The 22,173-nt window shown below is 32.1% G+C and overlaps 1 protein-coding gene across 1 annotated transcript in view; it reads right to left on the bottom strand.

Annotated features, from left to right (window-relative positions):
- LOC107874465 (glutamyl-tRNA reductase 1, chloroplastic-like) overlaps positions 1-6,598 on the bottom strand; it is a 47,388-nt gene extending 40,790 nt beyond the window's left edge. Inside the window, 2 exon segments of the mRNA XM_047404219.1 lie at positions 6,180-6,243; positions 6,357-6,598. Coding sequence (XP_047260175.1) covers positions 6,180-6,243; positions 6,357-6,598 — 306 coding nt within the window.
- Positions 6,599-22,173: the final 15,575 nt, after the last annotated feature.

Genomic DNA, 22,173 nt, shown 5'->3' with positions numbered 1-22,173 from the left:
CCTTGGTGTATGTTATTTGTGGATGATGTAGTGTTGATTGATGAGACATGGGGGGTGTAAATGAGAATTGGAGGTTTGGAGGCAAACCCTGGAATCTAAGGGGTTCAGGTTGAGTAGGTCCAAGACAGAGTATTTGGAATGCAAGTTTAGTGACGCGAGTCAGGAGGATGAAGTAGTGGTGAGGTTAGATTCCCAGGTTGTTTGTAAGAGGGATAGTTTTAAGTATTTTGGGTCTATTATCCAGGGGAATGGTGAGATTGATGAGGATGTCTCCAAACGTACTTGGAGCAGGGTGGATGAAATGGAAGCTCGCTTTAGGAGTATTGTGTGATAAGAAGGTTTCCCTTAAGCTTAAAGGAAAATTCTACAGAGTGGCAGTCCATCCGGCCATGTTGTATGGAGTGGAGTGTTGGCCAGTCAAGAACTCCCATATCCAAAGACTGAAGGTGGCGGAAATGAGAATGTTGCGATGGATGTGTGGACTTACTAGAGGGGATAGAGGTAGGAATGTGACTATTTGAGAGAAGGTGGGAGTGGCTTCGGTGGAGGATAAGATGCGAGAAGGAAGGTTGAGATGGTTTGGGTATGTGATAAGGAGGGGCATGGATGCCCCAATTTGGAGGTATGAGAGGCTAGCCTTAGATGGCTTTAGGAGGAGTAGAGGTAGGCCATAAAAATACTAGAGGGAGGTAATTAGACATAACATGGAGTAGCTGTAGCTCACTGAGGACATGACCCTAGACAGGAAGGTGTGGAGGTTGCAGATTAGGGTAGAAGGTTAGGGCGAGTGTATGGATTGTGGCTAGGTGTTTGGAGAGCAAGTGCGTATCCGGGCAGTAATCCCAAGCCTGTGTCCTTAAGTAGGAGCCTTTAGCCAGGTGTGTTCGGGTAGGGTGGGTAAGTGGGTGTGCTAGTTTTTATTTCTTATTTCGTATTACTCGTATTTCTCTTATTCCGTACTTCACTGATATTTATTTCTATTATTTCTTATGTCTGCATGCCAACCTCTCCTGTTACATGTTCCAATACGATCTTGGTGTATTATTCGAGATTCTGAGCGGGGGGTCTATCGGAAATAACCTCTCTACTTCTTCGGAGGTAGTGGTATGGACTGCATACATCTTACCCTCCCCAGACCTCACTTTGTGAGAATACACTGGGACTGTTGTTGTTGTTCTAGATGTAGATGTAGATTTATAGACTTTTTAAATCTTCTTAAATTTAGTTGATTTAGAATTGTTATGGTAATGAAAAATGTATTAGTTATCATTTGTTTTAATGACTTCTAATAAGAAAAGGTTTTACCATAAATTCATTTAATTAAATTTCAACTCTTAAATATTAAGAAAATTAGCGAGAAAACGATTTTGACTAAAGCAAAAACTTTTAGTAAAGGGTAAAAAATTCCAGGAAATTGCCTGTCATAGACCCAAATATGGGTAGCTTTAGATATTTGACCCCAAATAAGAATGTCTTTGAAAAATAGTCTTCCTTACTTTTTATTATACTATAAGTATCATTTTGCCCCTCAACACCTCAAATATATGTTTAGACTTTCCATACTCATTTATCTCTCAAATTTTATTTTTTATTATTTTCACTTTTTTATTTTGCCTTTACTTTTATTATTCTACTTTTTTTCAGTTTTAATTTTTTTCCTTTAAATTTATTATTCTATTTTTTATTATTTTCACTTTTTATATCTTAGGCTTTGCAATTAACTCTTTCGTGATTAATACAATATGTTAGTTGCCAAGCTAAAATTAAAAAAATAGGAAGGTAGTAAAAGAAATCATTTATTTCGTTGAAATTTATGTTATATATGTTTTATGTTTTTTTCCTTTATAATAATAAAACAAAGATGGAAGACTTAACTACTTGCCAATCAAATTTTAGTTTAAAAATAATCATTAGAATAATGAAAATATCAATTAATTTAGTATGATTTTGGACACCCAATTATGGGTGACTTTATATATTTGACCCCAATAAGAAATGTCTTTAAAGAATAACCTTCCTTACTTTTTAAATATAGTACAAGTACCATTTTGTCCCTCTACACCTCAAATATATTGTTTTAACTTTCCATACTTATTTGTCACTCAAATTTTATTTTTTATTACTTTCACTTTTTTTATTATTTTTACTTTTTATTATTTTCTTTAATTTTATTTTCATGTTTTAATTCATTTGTCTCAACCTTTATTTTTTTCTCAAGCATTTTCTATTTCTTTTTTTTTTTTTTTTTTCAGTTCTTTTTTTTCCCTCATTTTTCTCAAACTTTATTTTTATTTTTCCTCTCATTTTAATTATTCTTAATTTTTTAAATTTTTCTCTTTTTTCTTGATCTTTATTTTTTCCTTTCTTTTTTTCTCAATCTTATTTTTATTTCTCTATTTTGTTTGATCGTTTTTTCATTTTTTTCTCAACTTCTATTATATTTTGCTAATAAATAAAAAATTAGATAATCCGCAAAGGTATCTTCTTTTTTTTGCTATCAAAGCAAATTTAAGGGCATGAATTATTGTTACAAAGTTCTTTGAAAATTCTTGAGCTAAGTCGTGTCTCTAAGGAGAGAGTTATAGAATATATCATAAATAAAGGCATAATGTAGTAGTGTCAACTCTTGTCCGTGGGGCATAATTTATAGTTCGAAAGTCTTTGAGCTAAGTCTTGTTTCTAAGGCAAGAGTTGTAGAACATCTCATAAATGAAAGACATAACGTGGTAGTGTCAACTTTTGCTCGTGGGGGCATAATTTGTAGTTTGAAAGTCCTTGAGCTAAGTCTTTCCTCTAAGCAATAGTTGTAGAACATCTCATAAATGAAAACATAACATCGTAGAGTCAACTTTTGCTCATGGGGCATAATTTGCAGTTTGAAAGTCTTTGAGCTAATTAAGTCTTGCCTCTAAGGCAAAAGTTGTAGAACATCTCATAAATGAAAATATAACGTGGTAGTGTCAACTCTTGCCCGTGGGGCATAATTTGTAGTTAGAAAGTCCTTGAGCTAAGTCTTACCTCTAATGCAATAGTTGTAGAACATCTCATAAATGAAAACATAACATGGTAGAGTCAACTTTTGTCATGAGGCATAATTTGTAGTTTGAAAGTCTTTGTGCTAATTAAGTCTTGCCTCTAAGGCAAGAGTTGTAGAACATCTCATAAATGAACACATAATGTGGTAGTGTCAACTCTTGCCCGTGGGGCATAATTTGTAGTTTGAAAGTGCTTGATCTAAGTCTTGTCTCTTAGGCAATAGTTGTAGAACATCTCATAAATAAAAACATAACATGGTAGAGTCAACTTTTGCCCATGGGGCATAATTTGTAATTTGAAAGTTTTTGAGCTAATTAAGTCTTGCCTCTAAGGCAAGAGTTGTAGAACATCTCATAAATGAAAACATAATGTGACAGTGTCAACTCTTGCCCATGGGAAATAATTTATAGTTTGAAAGTCCCTGAGCTAAGTCTTGCCTCTAAGGCAATAGTTGTAGAACATCTCATAAATGAAAACATAACGTGGTTGAGTAAACTCTTTCCCGTGGGGCATAATTTGTAGTTTGAAAGACATTGAGATAATTAAGTCTTGTCTCTAAGGCAATAGTTGTAGGACATCTCATAAATGAAAAAATAACGTGGTAAAGTCAACTCTTGCCCGTGGGGTATAATTTATAGTTTGAAAGTCCTTGAGCGAAGTCTTGTCTCTAAGACAATAGCTGTAGAATATCTCATAAATGAAAATATAACATGGTAGAGTTAACTCTTGCCCGTGGAGCATAATTTGTTGTTTGAAAGTCCTTGATTCAAGTCTTGACTCTAAGGCAAGAGTTGTAGAACATCTCATAAATGAAAACATAATGTGGTAGAGTCAACTCTTGCCCGTGGGACATAATTTGTTGTCAGAAAGTCCTTCAGCTAAATCTTGCCTCTAAGGTAATAGTTGTAGAACATCTCATAAATGTACATATAACGTGGTATAGTCAACTCTTCCCCATGGGACATAATTTGTTGTTTGAAAGTCCCTAAGCTAATTTATTGTCTCTAAGAAAATAGTCGTAGAACATCTCATAAATCAAAATACAATATGGTAGTGTCGACTCTTGCCCATGAAACTTAACTTATTGTTTGAAAGTCCTTGAGCTAAGTCTTGCCTCTAAGGCAGTAGTTATAGAACATCTCATAGATGAAAACATAATGTGATAGAGTCAACTCTTGTCTGTAGGGTATAATTTGTTGTTTGATAGTCCCTGAGCTAAGTCTTTCCTCTAATGTAAGAGTTATAAAACACCGCATAAATAAAAATACAATGTGGTAGTGTCGACTCTTGCCCATAAAACATAACTTGTTGTTTAAAAGTCATAAGTCTTGCCTCTACAATGTTGTAGTGTCAACTCTTGCCTATTAAACGTAGTTTATTGTTCGAAAGTCATAAGTCTTGCCTTTATAATGTGATAGTGTCAACTCTTGCTCATGAGATGTAACTTGAATTGAAGAAATCGAAGAAAAGAACAAAAATAATAAAACTGCGGAAAAAGAAGGAAATGAAGTAAAATAATAAAAAACAAAATTCAAAGAAAATGTAGACGTTGAGAGAGAATAGAAAAAAAAAGGTTGATTAAAAAAAGAAAGATTAAATAAAAATAAAGGTCGAGAAAAATTTAAAAAGAAAAAAATCAATGAAAAATAAAAAAGTTTTTTTTTTTGTAAAAGTAGAAGTTGAAGGTGTAAAGAAAAAATGTTAGGGTTGAGAAAAACTAAAAAGAACAAAAAAAAAAAAAGAGGAAAGAAAAAAGAAAAAAGAAAAAAGAAAAATAATATAAAAGAAAAAAGAAAAAAAAAAAGAAGTTGAGAGGGAAAAGGGAAAAAAGTAAGGGTTGAGAAAATTAAAAATAAAAAAAGAAAAGAAAAAATAAAAATCAAAGTAAAATTAAAAAGAGAAAAAAAAAAGTTGAAAGATATAAATATAGAGTTCTTATGCATTATGAGGATCATTTATGTAACTTACTTCATTGATTAGGGGCAATTTTTTCCAAAAAATATTAGTTAATAGGTAAAGGCTATTTTGAGGAAACTTTTTTATTTGGGGCTAAAATTTGAAAGCCACCCCAAATTGAGTCTATTTTTGAGATTCATCCCCCAAAAGTGACCCTTAAAGCTATTGGGCCCAAAAGTGACCCAAAGCCCAAAACAATGGAATGGACGCCCATACTCTATCGAAGCCCAAGCTATCATCCAAATGCGGTGTCGCCCATTTCTTTCATGGAGGATATCTTCAAATAAAGCTTCTTTTCAAGCTATCACTCCATTCACGTATTTGATCTCCTAAAAAGACCAAGTCTTTGATCCATAGATGTGATCCTTGAAGCATCGATCCCAAAGAAGTGGAGCCCATTGATCTTGTATCAGTATATCTTGCAAAAAAAGAGAAGAATGGCTTCAGGTGATATAGTAGTTGGCCATAACTTAATTCTATAACCTTCATCACATAAACTTCACTTCTGAAAATAAGAAAATTCAAATTATTTCAAACTTCAAGCCAAACAAACTTTTTCTTTTCCCTCCTTGCAATGACTCCAGCAACCAGATCCGACACCAAATGAAGCCCTTTAAAATTTTGGGCTATTTATTTTCCAACTTCCAATAGTTCATTAGGGAAACTCTCTATTCCAAATGCCTTTTGTCTAATAACTCCCATCTTTCTTCTGGAATTAGCAATCGAATGTTAAGAGGAGCAGTGTTGCCCTTTCCATGAAAAGCCACTTACTTTTGCCGAGTCCTTAAAATAATTCTACTTCCTTTCTCAACTTCAGGGAAAGTCTTGTTAAATCATCTCATGTAGTAGTATCCCACACATCATATAACACAACTAGGTACCTCTTTCCATACAATTGTTTCCACATCTTATCATTAACATCAATTTCCTTACTGAACATTAAATCTAAGCCAGTAACTTGATTAAAACGTTTCTCCAACAATTTCTTTTTTCACATTCTTGGGAGACTGTGCACCATGCATGTAGTTCTAAATGACTACAAATTGATTCAACATTATATACTTTGCACCCCAAATTAGGTTTGCCCGAACCTGGCATACAAGTGATTGTAATGACATCAAGATCTATCAGTCCACTGGTGATCTTACTAATTAACCAGTTTGTCTCCTCCTTAAACCTAAAATTACTTTACCAGCTATAAATGACTTGCTTTTAGCTGGCTGGTTAGGAGAGTTTACAACAACATAGCTCCTGTTTTTGCGAATCTTCTCAAATAAATTAGAGACATCTTCTTTGATAAGCTTGATCTTTTTTATGCTAATGGGAAGTGAGAAAATAAGGTGTAAGATACCACTATCTCTTACAATAGTTGAATCAATGAAACTTTTGCCTTGTATGCCACATCTAAAATATGTGCCCAGAGATCTTTATTCAATTCCTGCTCAATGTTCACGAAGGAAGATCTTATCAATTCTAGGTCTTCTTTCACCTGTCCAATGTCTTCCTTTATCAAAGAAATTGAATAAGAATTGAAATCTAGCAGATCATTTATATGGTGAGTAGAAGGCAAACGAAGAGCGGTCCATCTCTCATGGAGAAGCACCATTGACATGAGTCTGGGGATTACAGGTAAACACCTTTAAGATCTTCCTTGAGGAGTTCAATATTTTCCTGAAAGTCTAGAGTTGCATGGAATGGTTCATCAATACTCTCGGCATTCCTTGATTTCTCTTCTAGGACAAGAGTTTAAATCTCCCTGGAAAGTTCTCTAACACATGTCAAAAGATCAAATAATTTGTCATGATGAATAAAGTTGTTGGCCACATCTATAAGATTAATTAAAAGGAATTCCTTCATAAGATGAATGTTTCTAGACACTGGAGTTCTGGTGCTAATGTCATTTAACATGAGCTCAGGTAGCTGATTCAGATACTCTATAAGAATGTCCAGATAGATCTCCAGGAGTTGCTTAATGAACTTTCGAACTCCTGTTGAAGTTGAAGCATCTAGATTTGTAAAAATATGTTCATAACCTCCAGTGCAATTAGAATAATCTTCATGAGTAGATGTAATAGCTTGTTGAGTATCATCCCAAAGGAAGAATCCAACTCTCCCAGCCATGAGTTGAGACTGAGGTAAGACCTATTGAACAATATACTTCTCAACGCAATCATTCACTATCAACCCATGGAAAATATCTTACATTTCCACATACATTAGGAAGAATTTCATTTTGAATCACTAATGGAAATATTTGTTCAGTATGATACTTTTATAGATGATGGAGATTCAGGAGGAGGAAGTTCAATTTCTTCTTAGTCATGTGGCACTTGAGGTTGAATGATCACATGAGTTGATTGTAACAGCTCGCCTTTTCGGGCTAGAACTTGAACCCATCCGTCGTACGTGTATAGACCTATACCTAATAATCTCTATCTAAATGAAAGTGGGATGATCAACTATTTAGTGTGGGAACCTCTTTGGATATTGATTGAAGTCGTAAAAATCTCCAAGATTAAAGTTGAGATGAGGACTTTCCTACCTACTAAGTTTTAGCATACGATTTAAGTCAACTTTCAATGATCATTAATCCTATAATAAGACGAGTTACATGGCCTACTCTATATCAAACTAAAGCCCTTCGAACCTTCTTTTAAACTTCACTAACGTTCGTCAATCCAAGTTCAAAGTAAAAAGCTATAGGCATATAAGTAAGGAACTTTCCATGATGCACGATGGGCCGCATGAGGCAAGGCTCATGCCATGCGATTAGGGTCGCGAGGCACAGCTGGAGCCGTGTGATTGGGACCACGGAATGACTCTCCCTTACTGGACATTAAAATATGTTTTTCCTATATTAAATCAAGGGAAAAATGGTCCTTACACCCCATATAACTCACCCAATCCATTTTTAATCCCTAAATTCATCCCAAAGGTACGATAATCACTCCCTAATCCCTAATTCAAATCCTCTCCTTAAAACTCCAAACTCCCGATCTAAAGTTTTAAGAATAGGGTCAAATATTACAGTTTATTCTCAAGGTTTTCTCATAAATTTTGTCATTATGGGAGTTCAAGCTTCTAAGTTAAGGATTCTAACTCTTCCTAAATTCCTTCCGTCAAAAAGGCATGTTGGACACTTTCTATTTTAATTATTATATTATTGCATCAAATTGCTTGGTATATACATGTTCTTGGATGTTTAATTCAAACTAGGGTTGAGGGTTTTTGGTGGTTAGACTATTGCATTGTTTAACTTAAACCCATCAACTGGGTTGGGTCAGGCTGGGTCAGGCCGGTTCATCCCGGTTAGACCATCCCAAAAGTGTCCTGGATCGATCTGACCTAGAATCGGTAGGGTTGGATGGTTCATGGATTGGGTGGTCTAGTCCAAGGAACCCAGTGAATTGTCCCATTTGAGAAATCAGACAAGGCCCATCGGTCATTCGGACCAGACCGACCCGGTTATTAAAATTCTTTTAATAATAATTGACCCAACGGCCCACCAACACCATTTGCTGATTTCGGATCTTTGTTAATGGCTATATAGCCGTTGGACTAGTGGCAAAATTAGCTTTTGATTGATTTTATTAAAAAAAATCAATTTTTCTGTTAATACATGACATTTTGAACCAATTTTTTTCCACAACTTACAACCTCATTCTCTCAAGCTCTCTCAATTATTTAGATATCTCTTAAAGTGCTCAATTTTAATTTATTATTTTGCAATTACAAATATCAAGTGGAAGTTTTCAAAAGCCTCTCAACTTTCGGTACTTCAAAAATTTGGTATTGTCAATCCATCTCTTACTTTTAATTTTTAATTTGTGTTTTATTTGTTGAATATTTATTTTTATTACTTTTTTGTTTTTTGAATATTTTTTAATTTAATTTGTAATATAAATATATTAAGAAAAGTTTGTAAAAATGTTAGAAATTTTTGTCCCGGTAGTGATAGCGGTAGTAAAAAACTAATTTTTTTCTGTTTTGGTAGAGGTAGTTCAAGTACTAGATATATTTATGTGCCACCGGTACCAATTAGCGAACTCTTTAAGAATGAAATAAGTGTAGATGTTCACTATGTTAAATTTGTACAACATCAGCTACTACTTCTAGTTTGACTAAGTCTATAGTAGCTATAATTTAGCATTCAGTTAGTACATAATTATTTTTAGTTTGTGATATTTTTCCATGTTTTGTAGTACTGCCGGTATGTATTCCTTATGTTTAGGAGAACTTGTTTGGTGGAATTACAGTAGTGGTTTAGTGGGATAATGAATCTTTAAAATATGTAAGCCTATATAAGGCCTCTAAGCGTATGAATAAAAGCAATCATCCATATTCTCATCAAACAGTTAATACGTCTCTTGACCTTTGTTCTTCCTTCTATTTTTCTTTTCAACTATTGAGTTTTCTATTCAGTTGAGTTCATCATTTGGCATCATAGCCAGATTTAAAAGAGAGAGAGAATCCATACAGAACATATATTAGTTGTTGGAGGCAAGAACCATCTTCTTGAACATAGACAATTGTTTTCAGAAAATAAAATAACTGATTTTCAAGCCATAGGTGGAGTTAAGAAACTCAATCATTAGAATTGCAAAATATAGATGACATGAATGACCTCCTACATGGAAGGTCAAGATCTTTCGGAGATTTTTAATGGAAGAGAAGTCAAACCAGCGGTAGAAGAACCGAATGGCGCACTGAGGAAATGGAATATTAAAGCAGGAAATGCATTATTTGCCCTCAAAACCACCATCGAAAAAGATATGTTGGAACATTACGAGATGCTGAAACACCAAGGAAATCTTGGGACATGCTGGCTGCACTCTTTTCAAAAAAGAATGACACATGGCTACAACTTTTAGATAGTGAATTGTTGTCAATATCACAAAATGATATGAGCATTTCACAATACTTTCACAAAGTAAAGTCGATATGTCGTGAAATTTCAGAATTTGAACCAATAGCTCCAATTGGGGAAACCAAGATGAAAAGAATAATCATTCATGGTTTGAGATTTGAAGACAGAAACTTTGTTACTGCAGTACAAGGGTGGCAAAATCAACCATCACTTATGGAGTTTGAAATTTTGCTTGCTGGCAAAGAAACCATGGAAAAGCAAATGAGTGGAGGTTCACAAAAGGGTGAGGAGGAAGTGCTCTATGTCAACAAAAGCAGAGAGAACTCCAAGCAATACAATTCAAGTGGATTGAAAAGAAATAATGGATAATAAGGCAAAAACAAGAGGTTTGAAAAAAAGTGCCAAACTGTGGAAAGAAGGGACATAAAGCCAAGTTTTTCTAGTTCAATAAAAGGTTTGTTGAGGGCAATATTGTTTCTACTTTCGGTCCAAAGGAAAATAGTGAAGATTACTGGGATGCTGAAGCATTCTTTGCCGTTGAACAAGAGGAGTTAGCTTTTACAGTAACAACCTCTAAATAAATTGACTATAAGAATGACTGGATTTTTTATTTCAAATGCTCAAACCATATGATTGGTGATAAAGAGACGCTGCAAACTCTGTCCGAGTACAAGGGAAGCCGTGAGGTAGTGACAGACGATGAAACAAATTACCAATAGCTCACATCGGTAAGGTTGTAGTGTCTCCAAATAATTGTGATGATCTGATGCTGCTCCAAAATATTTATCACGTACCAGGTATGAAGAAAAATCTTCTTTCAATAGAACAATTGCCATCTTCGAGTCACTTTGTTTTGTTTGGTCCGCAAGATAGAAGGATATATCATGATCTTGAGATTAAAGAATATCTAGTAATGAAGGGACAAAGATTGAATTCCATCTATGTAATATCGACAGAAACCGCATATATAGACAAGACAAGGAAGAACCAAATCGCAGACTTATGGTATAGGTAGTTGAGTCACGTTAGCTAGTTTCTCAAAACTTAGTGTCATGATGGAAAATTCAATGTTGAAGGGTCTTCCCAAACTTTCAGTAAGGACGGATGTGATATGTGCAGGCTATCAGTATGGTAAATCTCATCAGCTTTCGTATGAGGAGTCAAAATATAAGGCCAAGGAACCATAAGAGTTAATTCACTCAGATTTGTTTGGACCTGTCAACCAAGTCTCTATTGGTAGGATGAAATATATGTTGGTCTTCATTGATGATTTTTTTCAATTTCGTGTGGGTTTATTTTTTAAAGGAAAAATCTTATGCATTTTAAAAATTCAAAGAGTTCAGAAAGGTTGTTGCAGAATTTGGCAAGAAAATTCTTTGCTTGCAAACTGAAAATGGTGGGGAATATAACTTATGTGAATTTGTTGAGTTCCTTTGGAAGTGTTGAATACATCAGCAGTTCACATGTCGAAATACGCCGCAGCAGAATGGCATAGCAGAAAGGAAGAACAGACGCCTAGCAGAAATTTGTCGGAGCATGCTTCACGAGAACAATATGGATAGGGACAATTTTGGGCAAAATCTATGAGACTGTAGCTTTTGTGATCAATAGACTTCCTCAACAAAGGTTAAGTTTTATTTCACCTTTTGAGAAGTTGTGGACCATGAAACCTTCCGTTAGCTATTTTTGTGTTTTCAAATGTGTATGCTATGTATTTGTACCTAATCATTTATGTAGTAAGATGGACAAAAAGGTTGTTAGGTATATTTTTGTTGGGTATGATAGTCAACAGAAAGGGTGACGATGTTGTGATCTAACAATCGGAAAGTGTTACACTACTCAGAATGTGATATTTGATGAAGCCTCTTCATGATGGTCTTCAAATATGAAACTTCTGCCAGATTCGAATGCTCTCAAAAATGTATTGGACTTGACTCACATTCACTTAAGTCTAGATGAAGCTTAAGATGAAGATAATGAATATAATGTTGAAGAAGGTGATCTAAATGAATCAAACACACCACCTACACTTAGAAGGTCAACAAGGACCAAAAATCTAAACCCTAAGTATGCCAATGCTGCCATAGTAGAAGAAGATGATGAAAAAGAACCAAAGACTTTTGAGGAAGCATTCAAGAATCCAAAATGGATTAAAGCTATGGATGAGCAAATTGATGTGGTATAATTGATCAAGCTTGGTAGCTCATTTCAAAGCCAAAGGATGTTAAACCTATTTTTTGTAAATGGATTTACAATATAAAGCATCACACAAATAGATCAATTGAAAGGCACAAAGATCGTCTTGTTGCTCAGGGTTTTGCTCAGCAATATGGACTAGATTATGATGAAACATTTACTCCAGTGGAAAAGCTTACTACCGCCCAGATTCTATTTACACTTGTAGCTAGTAAAGATTGGAACCTCTGGCAGATGGACGTAAAAAATACATTTTTGCATGGAGAGTTGGATTTGGAGATCTATATGTGCCAAACAATGGGTTGTCCGAGTCAAGATCATCCTAAGTATGTGTGTAAGCTTTGAAAGGTTCTATATGGATTAAAGCAAGCGCAAAGGGCAAGATATGGTAAGATTTCATAATTTCTTACTTATAGTGGTTATTTCGTGGAACCGGTAGATTCCAACTTATTTGTGAAAAATGTTGGAAGTAAACTTGCTAGTGTGATAGTATATGTGGATGATCTAATCCTAACCGGGGATTTTTAAGAAGAAATTATTTAAACCAAGAAGAATTTATAAGTTTGCTTCCGGATGAAGGAACTTGGACAGCTCAACCATTTTCTTGTCTTGGAGGTTGATCGTAATAAAGAAGGAATTTGTTTGCATTAGAAAAAATATTCCATGAATTTGTTGAAGAAGTTTGGGATGTTTAATGCAAACCAATCTTAAAACTATTAGATCCAAATGCTAAGATATGTGCACATGAAGGAAAGGATTTAAAAGATGTGATTTATGTATCAACAACGGGTAGGTAGTCTGATAATTTATTTAACTCAGACTCCACCTGATATTTCTTTTGTAGTTGGTGTGATGAGTCGCTACATGCACAATCCAAAGAAGAACCACATGGAGGTTGTTCGACAAATACTAGGGTATGTTAAAAGTACGATTGATTATGGTCTTTTGTACAAGAAAGGTGAAGAATGTAAGTTGGTCAGATACTGTGACTCTGACTATAGAGGAGACCATGATACCCATCGTTCAACTATTGGATTTGTGTTTAAGATAGGAGATGGAGCAATCTCTAGGTACAGCAAAAGGTAGCCAACAGTGTCTTTGTCAACAATAGAAGTAGAGTATCGAGCAGCAGCAACTACAGCTCAAGAAAGTACATGGCTTATGCCAATGATGAAGGACTTGCAACAATAAGTTGGATACACAGTTCCTTGTACTGTGACAATCAGTCAGGATTTATTTATCTAAAAATCCTGTTTTTCATGCAAGGACTAAGAATGTGTAAATACATTATCACTTCATCACTGAAAAAGTGTTGCGAGGAGAGATTTACTCGGAGCATATTAAAATGAAGAAACAAATTATAGATGTGTTCACAAAGCTGGGCATAGTTTAGATAGGAGTTGATGTCGAGAGGGAGTGTTAAAGTTCTTCAACATCAGCTGCTACTTCTAGTTTTACTAAGTCTATAGTAGCTATATTTTAGCATTCAGTTAGTAATTAATTATTTTTGGTTTGTGATATTTTTCTATGTTTTGTAGTATTGCAAGTATATGTTCCTTATGTTTAGGAGAACTTGTTTAGTGAAATTACAGTAGTGGTTTAGTGGGATAGTGACTCTTTAAAATATGTAAGCCTATATAAGGCCACTAAGCGTATGAATAAAAGTATTCAGCTACATTCTCTTTAAACAGTTAATACGCCTCTTGTCCTTTGCTCTTCCTGCTATTTTTCTTTTCAACTATTGGTTTTTCTATTCTGTTGAGTTAATCACATGATATGAATATTTTAGAAGCTCAAGAATATTATGGTATAGAAGAAGAGAATGAAATTGATGCAGTTGATTTAAATGTAGATGATGATGCCATTGGTGATACACCCTAAGTCGGTAATATTAATGTTAGATTTGAATCAGTTAAGCTTCCTCCCCGACCCCCTGTAAGATCTCGTAAAAAACTAGTATTGTGTGAAAATTTTTTACGGATGTAGAAGGAACTACAAAGGTCCAATGTAATCTCTGTATGAAATTATATGAGCATAGTACTAGAGGTAATAAAGGGTGTACGGGTTCATTGATGAGACATTAGGAAACTCAAGAATCGTTCAATTAGTTCAGAATTATAATAAAATAAAGGATTGGGAATTATCAGCAAAAATGATAGTTTTGGGTTATTTGACTTTCTCTTTTGCTTCTTCTAAAGCTTTTTATTCATTATATTGAAGCAATTTATAATCCTATGTTTACAGGTATTTCTATAAATACTTATCGGTTTGATATTTTTAGACTCCATGCACAATATGTTTATTATTTATCTACATTATTAAAAAATCGTCCATGTTGAGTTGTTCTAACATCTGATCTTGATCATGTTGTTAATAAAAATGATTATTTAACAATTACTTGTCATTGGATAGATAGTAATTTTTTGTGTAAAAATATATTTTTAGCATTTTTGTATGATGAAGACAGTAGACACACTGAAAAATTAATTTGTGAATCTATTACAAAAGTTGCAAAATATTATGGTATTGAAAAAAAAGTATTATGTATATATTTTTATAATGCATCTAACATCAGGCTGTTGTTGACTTGTTAAAACTTGAAACTTCTCCACCGTTACCTAAAATATTTTATGTTAAGTGTGCTTTCTATATATATAATTTAATTATAAAAGATGGTCTTGAATTTTTTGAGCTTAGTATTGAAAAGGTTAGACTTGTGATTGGCTTTATTCAAGGAAATCATAGAAATGTTAGACTTGTAGAATTCATAAGAAAAATTATCAAAGTATACTTAGACCGATTTTAATGTATGGAGAAGAAGATTGTATATTGATAACGTTCAACTCACGCATCGATTTAAGTGCAAGGCAGTCATTGTTAATATAATACCTAACTTTGAGTTGGGGTGGGTCGAATCCACGGGGAACATATGATCAAGTAAGTTCGAAATGAAAGCTACTTGTTAAATTCAAATATAAGGTACAAAAATTAGGGGATTTTGAATGTTTTCAAAAGTATAAGAAAAAAATTGGGCTTCTAGAAGACTAACTTAAGGCTAAGAATAATTACAGTATAATCAATTAGGAATGGATCTTAGGGTTATGCCATTCTAGGTGTGAGTTCATTCATGGGTAATAGAGAATTTATCCAAATTTTGATAGAAGTTGTGGGTAGGCTAGATATAAAGTATTAGCATTAGTGTTTCAACTAAACACTAAATTGCACTCATGGATTCTTTTGAATACCTCATGAGCATGCCAAACTTACCAATCCAAAACCTCAACTTAGCATCCCTATTTCTAAGATGATGCCCATCAAGCTAGCTAAATCACATAACATCCTTATTTCTAACATATTGTTAAGGAAATAACTAGTATCTAATAGTTGTTCACAATTACTCATCACCCACATCCCTTTTTAAAGAATTATGTGGGATCCAAATAAATTTGGGGTTTTCACTAACAAATCTCATTCAATTTGGAGTTTTCACCCACGAATCTCATTTCAACTATGGAGTAATAGCAAAACCCACAACAATTACCTAATTAGGTAGACACTTAAACAACACCCATGTATAAATCACAACATATCCAAGCAAAACCCTAAGAGGAAGAACTAGTAACTCATAAAGATAATAAACAAAAATATATCAAAATCTCCATCAAATTTATTCATGAAAGATAAGGAGAATGTCAATTCACGCTTTAAATTCCAATAAATCTTCAATGGAATTTGTCAATTCTTCACTTCGAAGTTACTCTAATATCTTCTTAGCTCAAGATTAGTAAAAAAAATCTCTCCAAGCTCCAAGTGATAAGATAAAAAATGAAGATGAAAGATAGGATAAAAGATGGCGAAAATGAGCTAAAACCCCCTATTTAAGCCCCAATTCCAAATTTGCCAAATTTTAAAAAAATGTCACTTTGCTCTTGGTCTCTTTAAGTAAATTATAATTCTTCTCTTGAAACCTTTCCACCCCATTGCGATCGTTATTTCTTGACCGTGTTTGCGACTCCCTATCACGGTGGTCGCCTCTCGATCGACAAGATTTGACTTGACCTCGGATCACAATCGCGCTCATCAGGCCATGATCGCGGTAATTGAAGGTCGATTCTTGGGCTTGATTTCCAACAGTTGACTCTTTTTCTCACCTTCTTATCTTTCACCTTTTCCTCGGCTTATTTTTATCAATTTTCCTTTCTCATATTCCCATTTTAACTTTTACCTACACAAATGAGCATTAAGTAAGAAATTAACAATAAATCAATGGAAAAGCATGATAATTTAGGCTTAAAAGATGTTATTAAGTTGTCAAATTGACGATTCATCAACACCCTCAAACTTAGAGTATTGCTTGTCCTCAAGCAAACGAGGATAATTCAATAAGATATGGTATTTAAATCAATTCCACCTAAAGAAAAGCTATAAAAGAGAAATAAGCTAAGAAATCTCTACAAAGACTTTCCAAACATGTCATCGCAACAAGGAAACCAAAATTTTTTAGTAAGCATATATTTGTGAGGCAGGGATGCAAGTTTGTATCAAATGAACCTTCCAAATCAACAAAGAATCTACAGAGGAAACACAAAATCTTCAAATATTGTCTCAATCTTCACAATGCAACTTACTTCACTCATTTACCCAAACTGAGAGTAAAACTTCACCCCCTACCCCAAAGTATCAATGTTGTTCACCACGCAAACAAGACATTAAAATTTTTAAAGGAGCTCAAATTATGAAAGAATTCACGCTCACTCTCACAAAGAAATTCAAGCACAACAAGTAGAACCATAGGCTTGACCTTTGTGTTTTTCGCCACTAATGTAGACCCTCCTAGCTTGGAATCACCACGAAGTCTTGCAGGTCAAGATGAAGGTTTGAGGTGGAGAAAGAAATATATATGGATCAAGTGACTAAAAGACCTCCTTCAGTGCAATTGCTCAACCTTTTATACCCCCAAAATTTTAAAACTATCCACCTTATTCTTCTTCAAATAATTCCCCATACTTCCCTATCCTTTTGTTTAACATTTACCAATCAATTCAAATTTACCATTTTATTTTTTCACTTCTTTGACTTTTTCAAAAAATTTTCTACCTAAAAGCCCTTCTTAGCCACTTACTGATCTAATTTATCTTTAATTTCTATGGGATAGGCTATTCAACTTTATCATCAAGCACATCTTGTATTTTAAGAACATGAGTTGACAAGCTTACATACACCTTTCTTGGATCATCTTATCATATAACATCTTTCCCCCAAATTAGGAATTTGAACCACCCTTACACTTTTATCCCAAATACACAACCCCCCCCCCCCCCCCCCCAACTTAGACTTTTGCCTAAAATCCATTATTTAGAATTATATGATGCATCCAAGGAGGTTAAGTGACAAAACAGAGATTTTCTAAAGGGTTTAGGTGTTTTATCATGGTTATCATTATAATAAGAAAGAAAGATGGCAAAAAGGGTCAAATGGGTTAACTAGAAAACAATGTTAAGGTGGGTATTTGTCTATGTGAAGGGTCAAAAATGGCCTCGGGTCATCCTCCAAGCCAAGCTTGCCTAGAATTTCACTTTGAATACACTCAGGTCAAGTTCTAAACTGCACATATATACAAGAATTATTCAAAAATCTCACCACACATGGCATCGTACTCATAGATCAAAAAGCTAGCCCTCCAACCAATTTGAGCAATTTGAGATTCATAAGTTACTCCAAGTCAAAGACTCATCCTTATAAAGAGAGAGATAAAAAATTAATTTAATGGTCTCACTCAAAAGAAAGCTCAAAAACATCCTTCATCTTTTTCAAAAACAAAACTATATTTTTTATCTTTCTCAAAATCATTTGATTTCTTGTCAATCACATTTTGAAAGTCTTTTTGAACTTTTGACTCTTCCTAAACAATTAAAGAAAAACTTAGGTGAATTCAAGGAAACATTATCATTATATTTCATGGAATTCTTTCCTCACAACTTTACATATTGCCCATTTAGCTCATAAAATACTCAGGCCACCAATAGAACCACAAACGACCATATACCCTTAAAAATGGTGTCACCCAATCTATCATAGGGCAAGTCAAGCATTCATGTCTCTCGGGTTACTCAAACTTCACCCGGAGATTCTATGATCAGAACATTTATTGATCAAACCATGGAAGCAACATTCATCAATAATTTCAACCAAAGACCACTAGTTATCCAACATTTATGACCAATTGAACTCAATACTAAGCTCCAAGAATGATCACGCCCCAAATGGTATCAGAGCCCAGTTATTTAAAAAACTATCGCAGTAACATATATGTTTGAATTTAGATTGGATTGATTAATTATGAGAAGACCATTTAAAAACAGAGAAGCTTTTAGAAAAATTAAAGAATCTTTAATTAGTAATTATTCAGAATATATGTCTAAATAAAATAAAAGAAAACTCACAAAGATTAGATTGCTTGATTACCTTAATATCTAGTATTGAAGCAAAATTAATAATCCATTTGAAATCTAGAAGAATGAGACACATACCACCTAATTATGATGAAATCAAATTTAGATATCCACCAAAATATTATAAATATGGTTTAAATGAATAAAGTACCTAAATACAAAGAATTAAAACAAATTATTTCTGAAAAACGTAAAGAATTAAAAATAAGAATAGAAAGACTACATTATAATATATTTGCTAGAGTTAGTAAAAACTCAATAAATGCACAAAAAGATGAAATATCAAAATTAGAATCACAAATAGATAGTTTAGAATATATATATCAACATGACCTATTTACAATAAAATGAACAAAGAAGAATTTATAATAGATGAAAAAATATATGAAAATCACGAAGGATTAAAAATAAAAATAGTATTTTCTAATCTAGAAGAAGATATAAGAAAATAGGTGAACATTTATATTTAATGTTAGAAAAAAAAATTAAAATTAGAAGATAAATTGACATCTATGGTAAGAATAGAAAGAGAAAATGAAGAAATAGATAGGAAAAAGGAAATAGAAAATAGAAAACAACAAACTACAGAAGAAATACGAAAAATAGAAGAAACCAAAAATAGTAGGATTGCCAAATTAAAAAAAGAACTACAAATGTTAAAAGATTTGTATGAAGAAAGACAAAAAGAAAAGTAAGAAAAAGATAAAGAACAAAAATTACTAAACGAGATAAATCAATTTAAAGAAAAATTAGAAATAAATAATATAGATGATGAAGAGACAGATAATTATGATTCAGAAGATAGTGAAACATATACAGAAATATTAACAAATACAAAAAAATTAGAAATCAATGAAAAACAAGAAGTAATTAATGAATAAAACTTAGAAAATATCAACACAGAAATAAATACTCTTGATAAAAAAGAAGATCAAAATATAATACCTAGTACATCATAAATAAGGAAACCTACATATTATAAGAATAAGTTTAAAAGATATAATATAAAGAAAGAGTATGACAAATGGGCACCAAAACAAATAGTTAATAAACATTATAACTTTTTAGACTTAGATTGTGTAATAGATACAGAAAAAAAATAATACAATTATGGATAGGATATATGACAAAACAATTATTAGATAATAATATTAACATAACAGATGCACCAGAATATATAGAAAGAACACTAATAGGAACAGTGAAATTATGATTTTCAAATTTAACTGAAAATAGCAAAAAAATATTAAGAAGAACTGATAAACCTATAGAAGGAACATCATCAACAACAACTAAACTAACACCAATAGAATTATTAAAAAAATATGAAACAACTATAAAAGATGAATTTGGTAGTATGACAACAATAGAAGAAGAACAAAATGAAGAAAAAGATACAAATAGGAATTTAATGTTAAAATTAGCAATATGTAATATGTGTTATATAGATGAATATACTTGTGCATTTAAAGAATATTATTATAAAGGAGCATATAATACAGAAGAAAGTAAAGAAATAAGAAAATTATATTTTAATAAATTACCCGAACTATTTAGTTCAAAAATAATAAAGAGTTTCGAAGAAGCAAAAATAGTAGATACTCTAGGAGCAAGAATAAAATTTTTACAACAATGGTATAGAAACTTATGTGAAAAATATAGAGAAGAATTGAAAATGGAAAAAACATTGATAAGAAATTTAGCATGTTGCAAAGATAAAATAGCACCCCAATTCGGATGTGAAGAACGATATTATAAGAAAAGAAAAAGACATAAGAAATATAAGAAATATAAAAAATCAAAATATAAATACAAGAAACCAAGAAAAAGATATTATGTAAAAAATTATAAATACAAAAGACCATATAGAAAAAAGAAACCTATAAAAGAATGTACTTGTTATAATTGTAGAAAATTAGGACATTTAGCTAGAGATTGTAAATTACCTAAAAATCCAAAAAATAAACAAATATCAGAAATAAAAATAAAAAATACAGAATATATGCAGATAGATTATATAGATTATGAATTAGAAAGTGAGGATAGTATATATGAAATTTCAGAAAATGAAACAGATAATGAAATAGATGAATCAAATAACTGAAGAAGATATAAAAATAATAACAAAGGAAGAATATTTAAATGATGAAGGAACATACCAAAAAATAATATTTGACAGTAACATATTTGATGAAATAAAAGGAAAAGAATTAGACTTAAGTGTAGAAAAATATTTAAAATACCAACAATAAAAAATATATTTACTAGGAAAAAAGAAGAATATTATGTAGTAAGCCAAAAGAAACATGTAATAGACTGTAGATATGCAAAAAGTAAAGTTAGTATACCACTAGTAACAAAAAGAATAATTAATAAAGAAATAAACGATATAAAAAGTAGAGACCCAATAAAATATGTACACCTTGTAGGTACAGAGATATTAATAAAAGCATGTTTTAGAGAAGGAATAGATACACCAATAGAATTATATTTAGCAGATGATAGAATTATAAAACCTATAGAAAAAAGCATGATAACTGCCATAAAAGGAAATTTAATATACCAAAGATTTAAATTTATAATAAGTGCAAATTATTCAGTAGCGGTAACAGATAAAAATATAGAATAAATCATTAGTATTATATTGGAAAATATCAGGAATAGAATTAACCCCAGGAAGTAAAATATTTACAGCAAGATGCAAAAATTATATGTATTAACAACAAAACATAAAATAACAGGAAAAAAAAATTTAACAAAATACGATTAGAAAGTCCATTCGAACAAATTGTAAAAACAATAGATAATAATGATTATAGCTATAGAGACATAGATATAGAAGAAAATTTAGAAATAATAAATGATAGAATAAGTACAATGAAAATAATAGCTTATGAAAACCAGAATCATCAAGCTCATCAAAAAGAACAAGTTATGAAACAAATTCAACAAATAATTTAAACCAATATTACATAACAGGAAAGGTAAAAGAATATTTAATACTATTAAATATAGGACAATAAGAAAATTATATAGCAAAATATCTAGTAAAAAATGAAGAAATAAAAACTGATAATGATATATGCCTAGATCAACCAAGAAGTTTAATAAATATTAAAAATATAGCAAAAAAAGAAATAATAATAGGAATTAGAAAAATAAAAATAGAATTTGAAGTAAAGGAATAAATGCAAAAAGTAGACATAATATTAGGAATAAAATGGCTAGAACAAGTAAAACCATATAGTGTAGAACATACACAATTAACCTTAACATATAACAAAGAGAAATTATTCTGAAAAAGAGCCTTAACATGAAATGAAAATATATGTATTAATGAGGATAGTAGTAGAAGGATATTACAGTAGATATTATATGCCTATGATAGATACAGGAGCAAAAGCTAATTTATGTAGATATAATTGCTTACCAGAAAGCAAATGGGATAAATTAAAAACACCAATAATAGTTAAAGGATTTAATAATGAAGGACGCTTAATTACTTATAAAGCTAGGAATATAAAAATACAAGTATGGGATAAGATATTAACAATAGAAGAAATTTATAATTATGAACTAACATCAAAAGATATACTTTTAGGAATGCCGTTTTTAGATAAATTATACGCACATATAATAACTAGAACAGATTTGTGGTTTACAACA

The sequence above is a fragment of the Capsicum annuum genome, unplaced genomic scaffold (genome assembly GCF_002878395.1).
Source record: "Capsicum annuum cultivar UCD-10X-F1 unplaced genomic scaffold, UCD10Xv1.1 ctg5377, whole genome shotgun sequence".
Lineage (NCBI taxonomy): Eukaryota > Viridiplantae > Streptophyta > Magnoliopsida > Solanales > Solanaceae > Capsicum > Capsicum annuum.
Note: the sequence above shows the minus strand (reverse complement) of the source record. Positions and strands in the feature narration are given on the sequence as shown.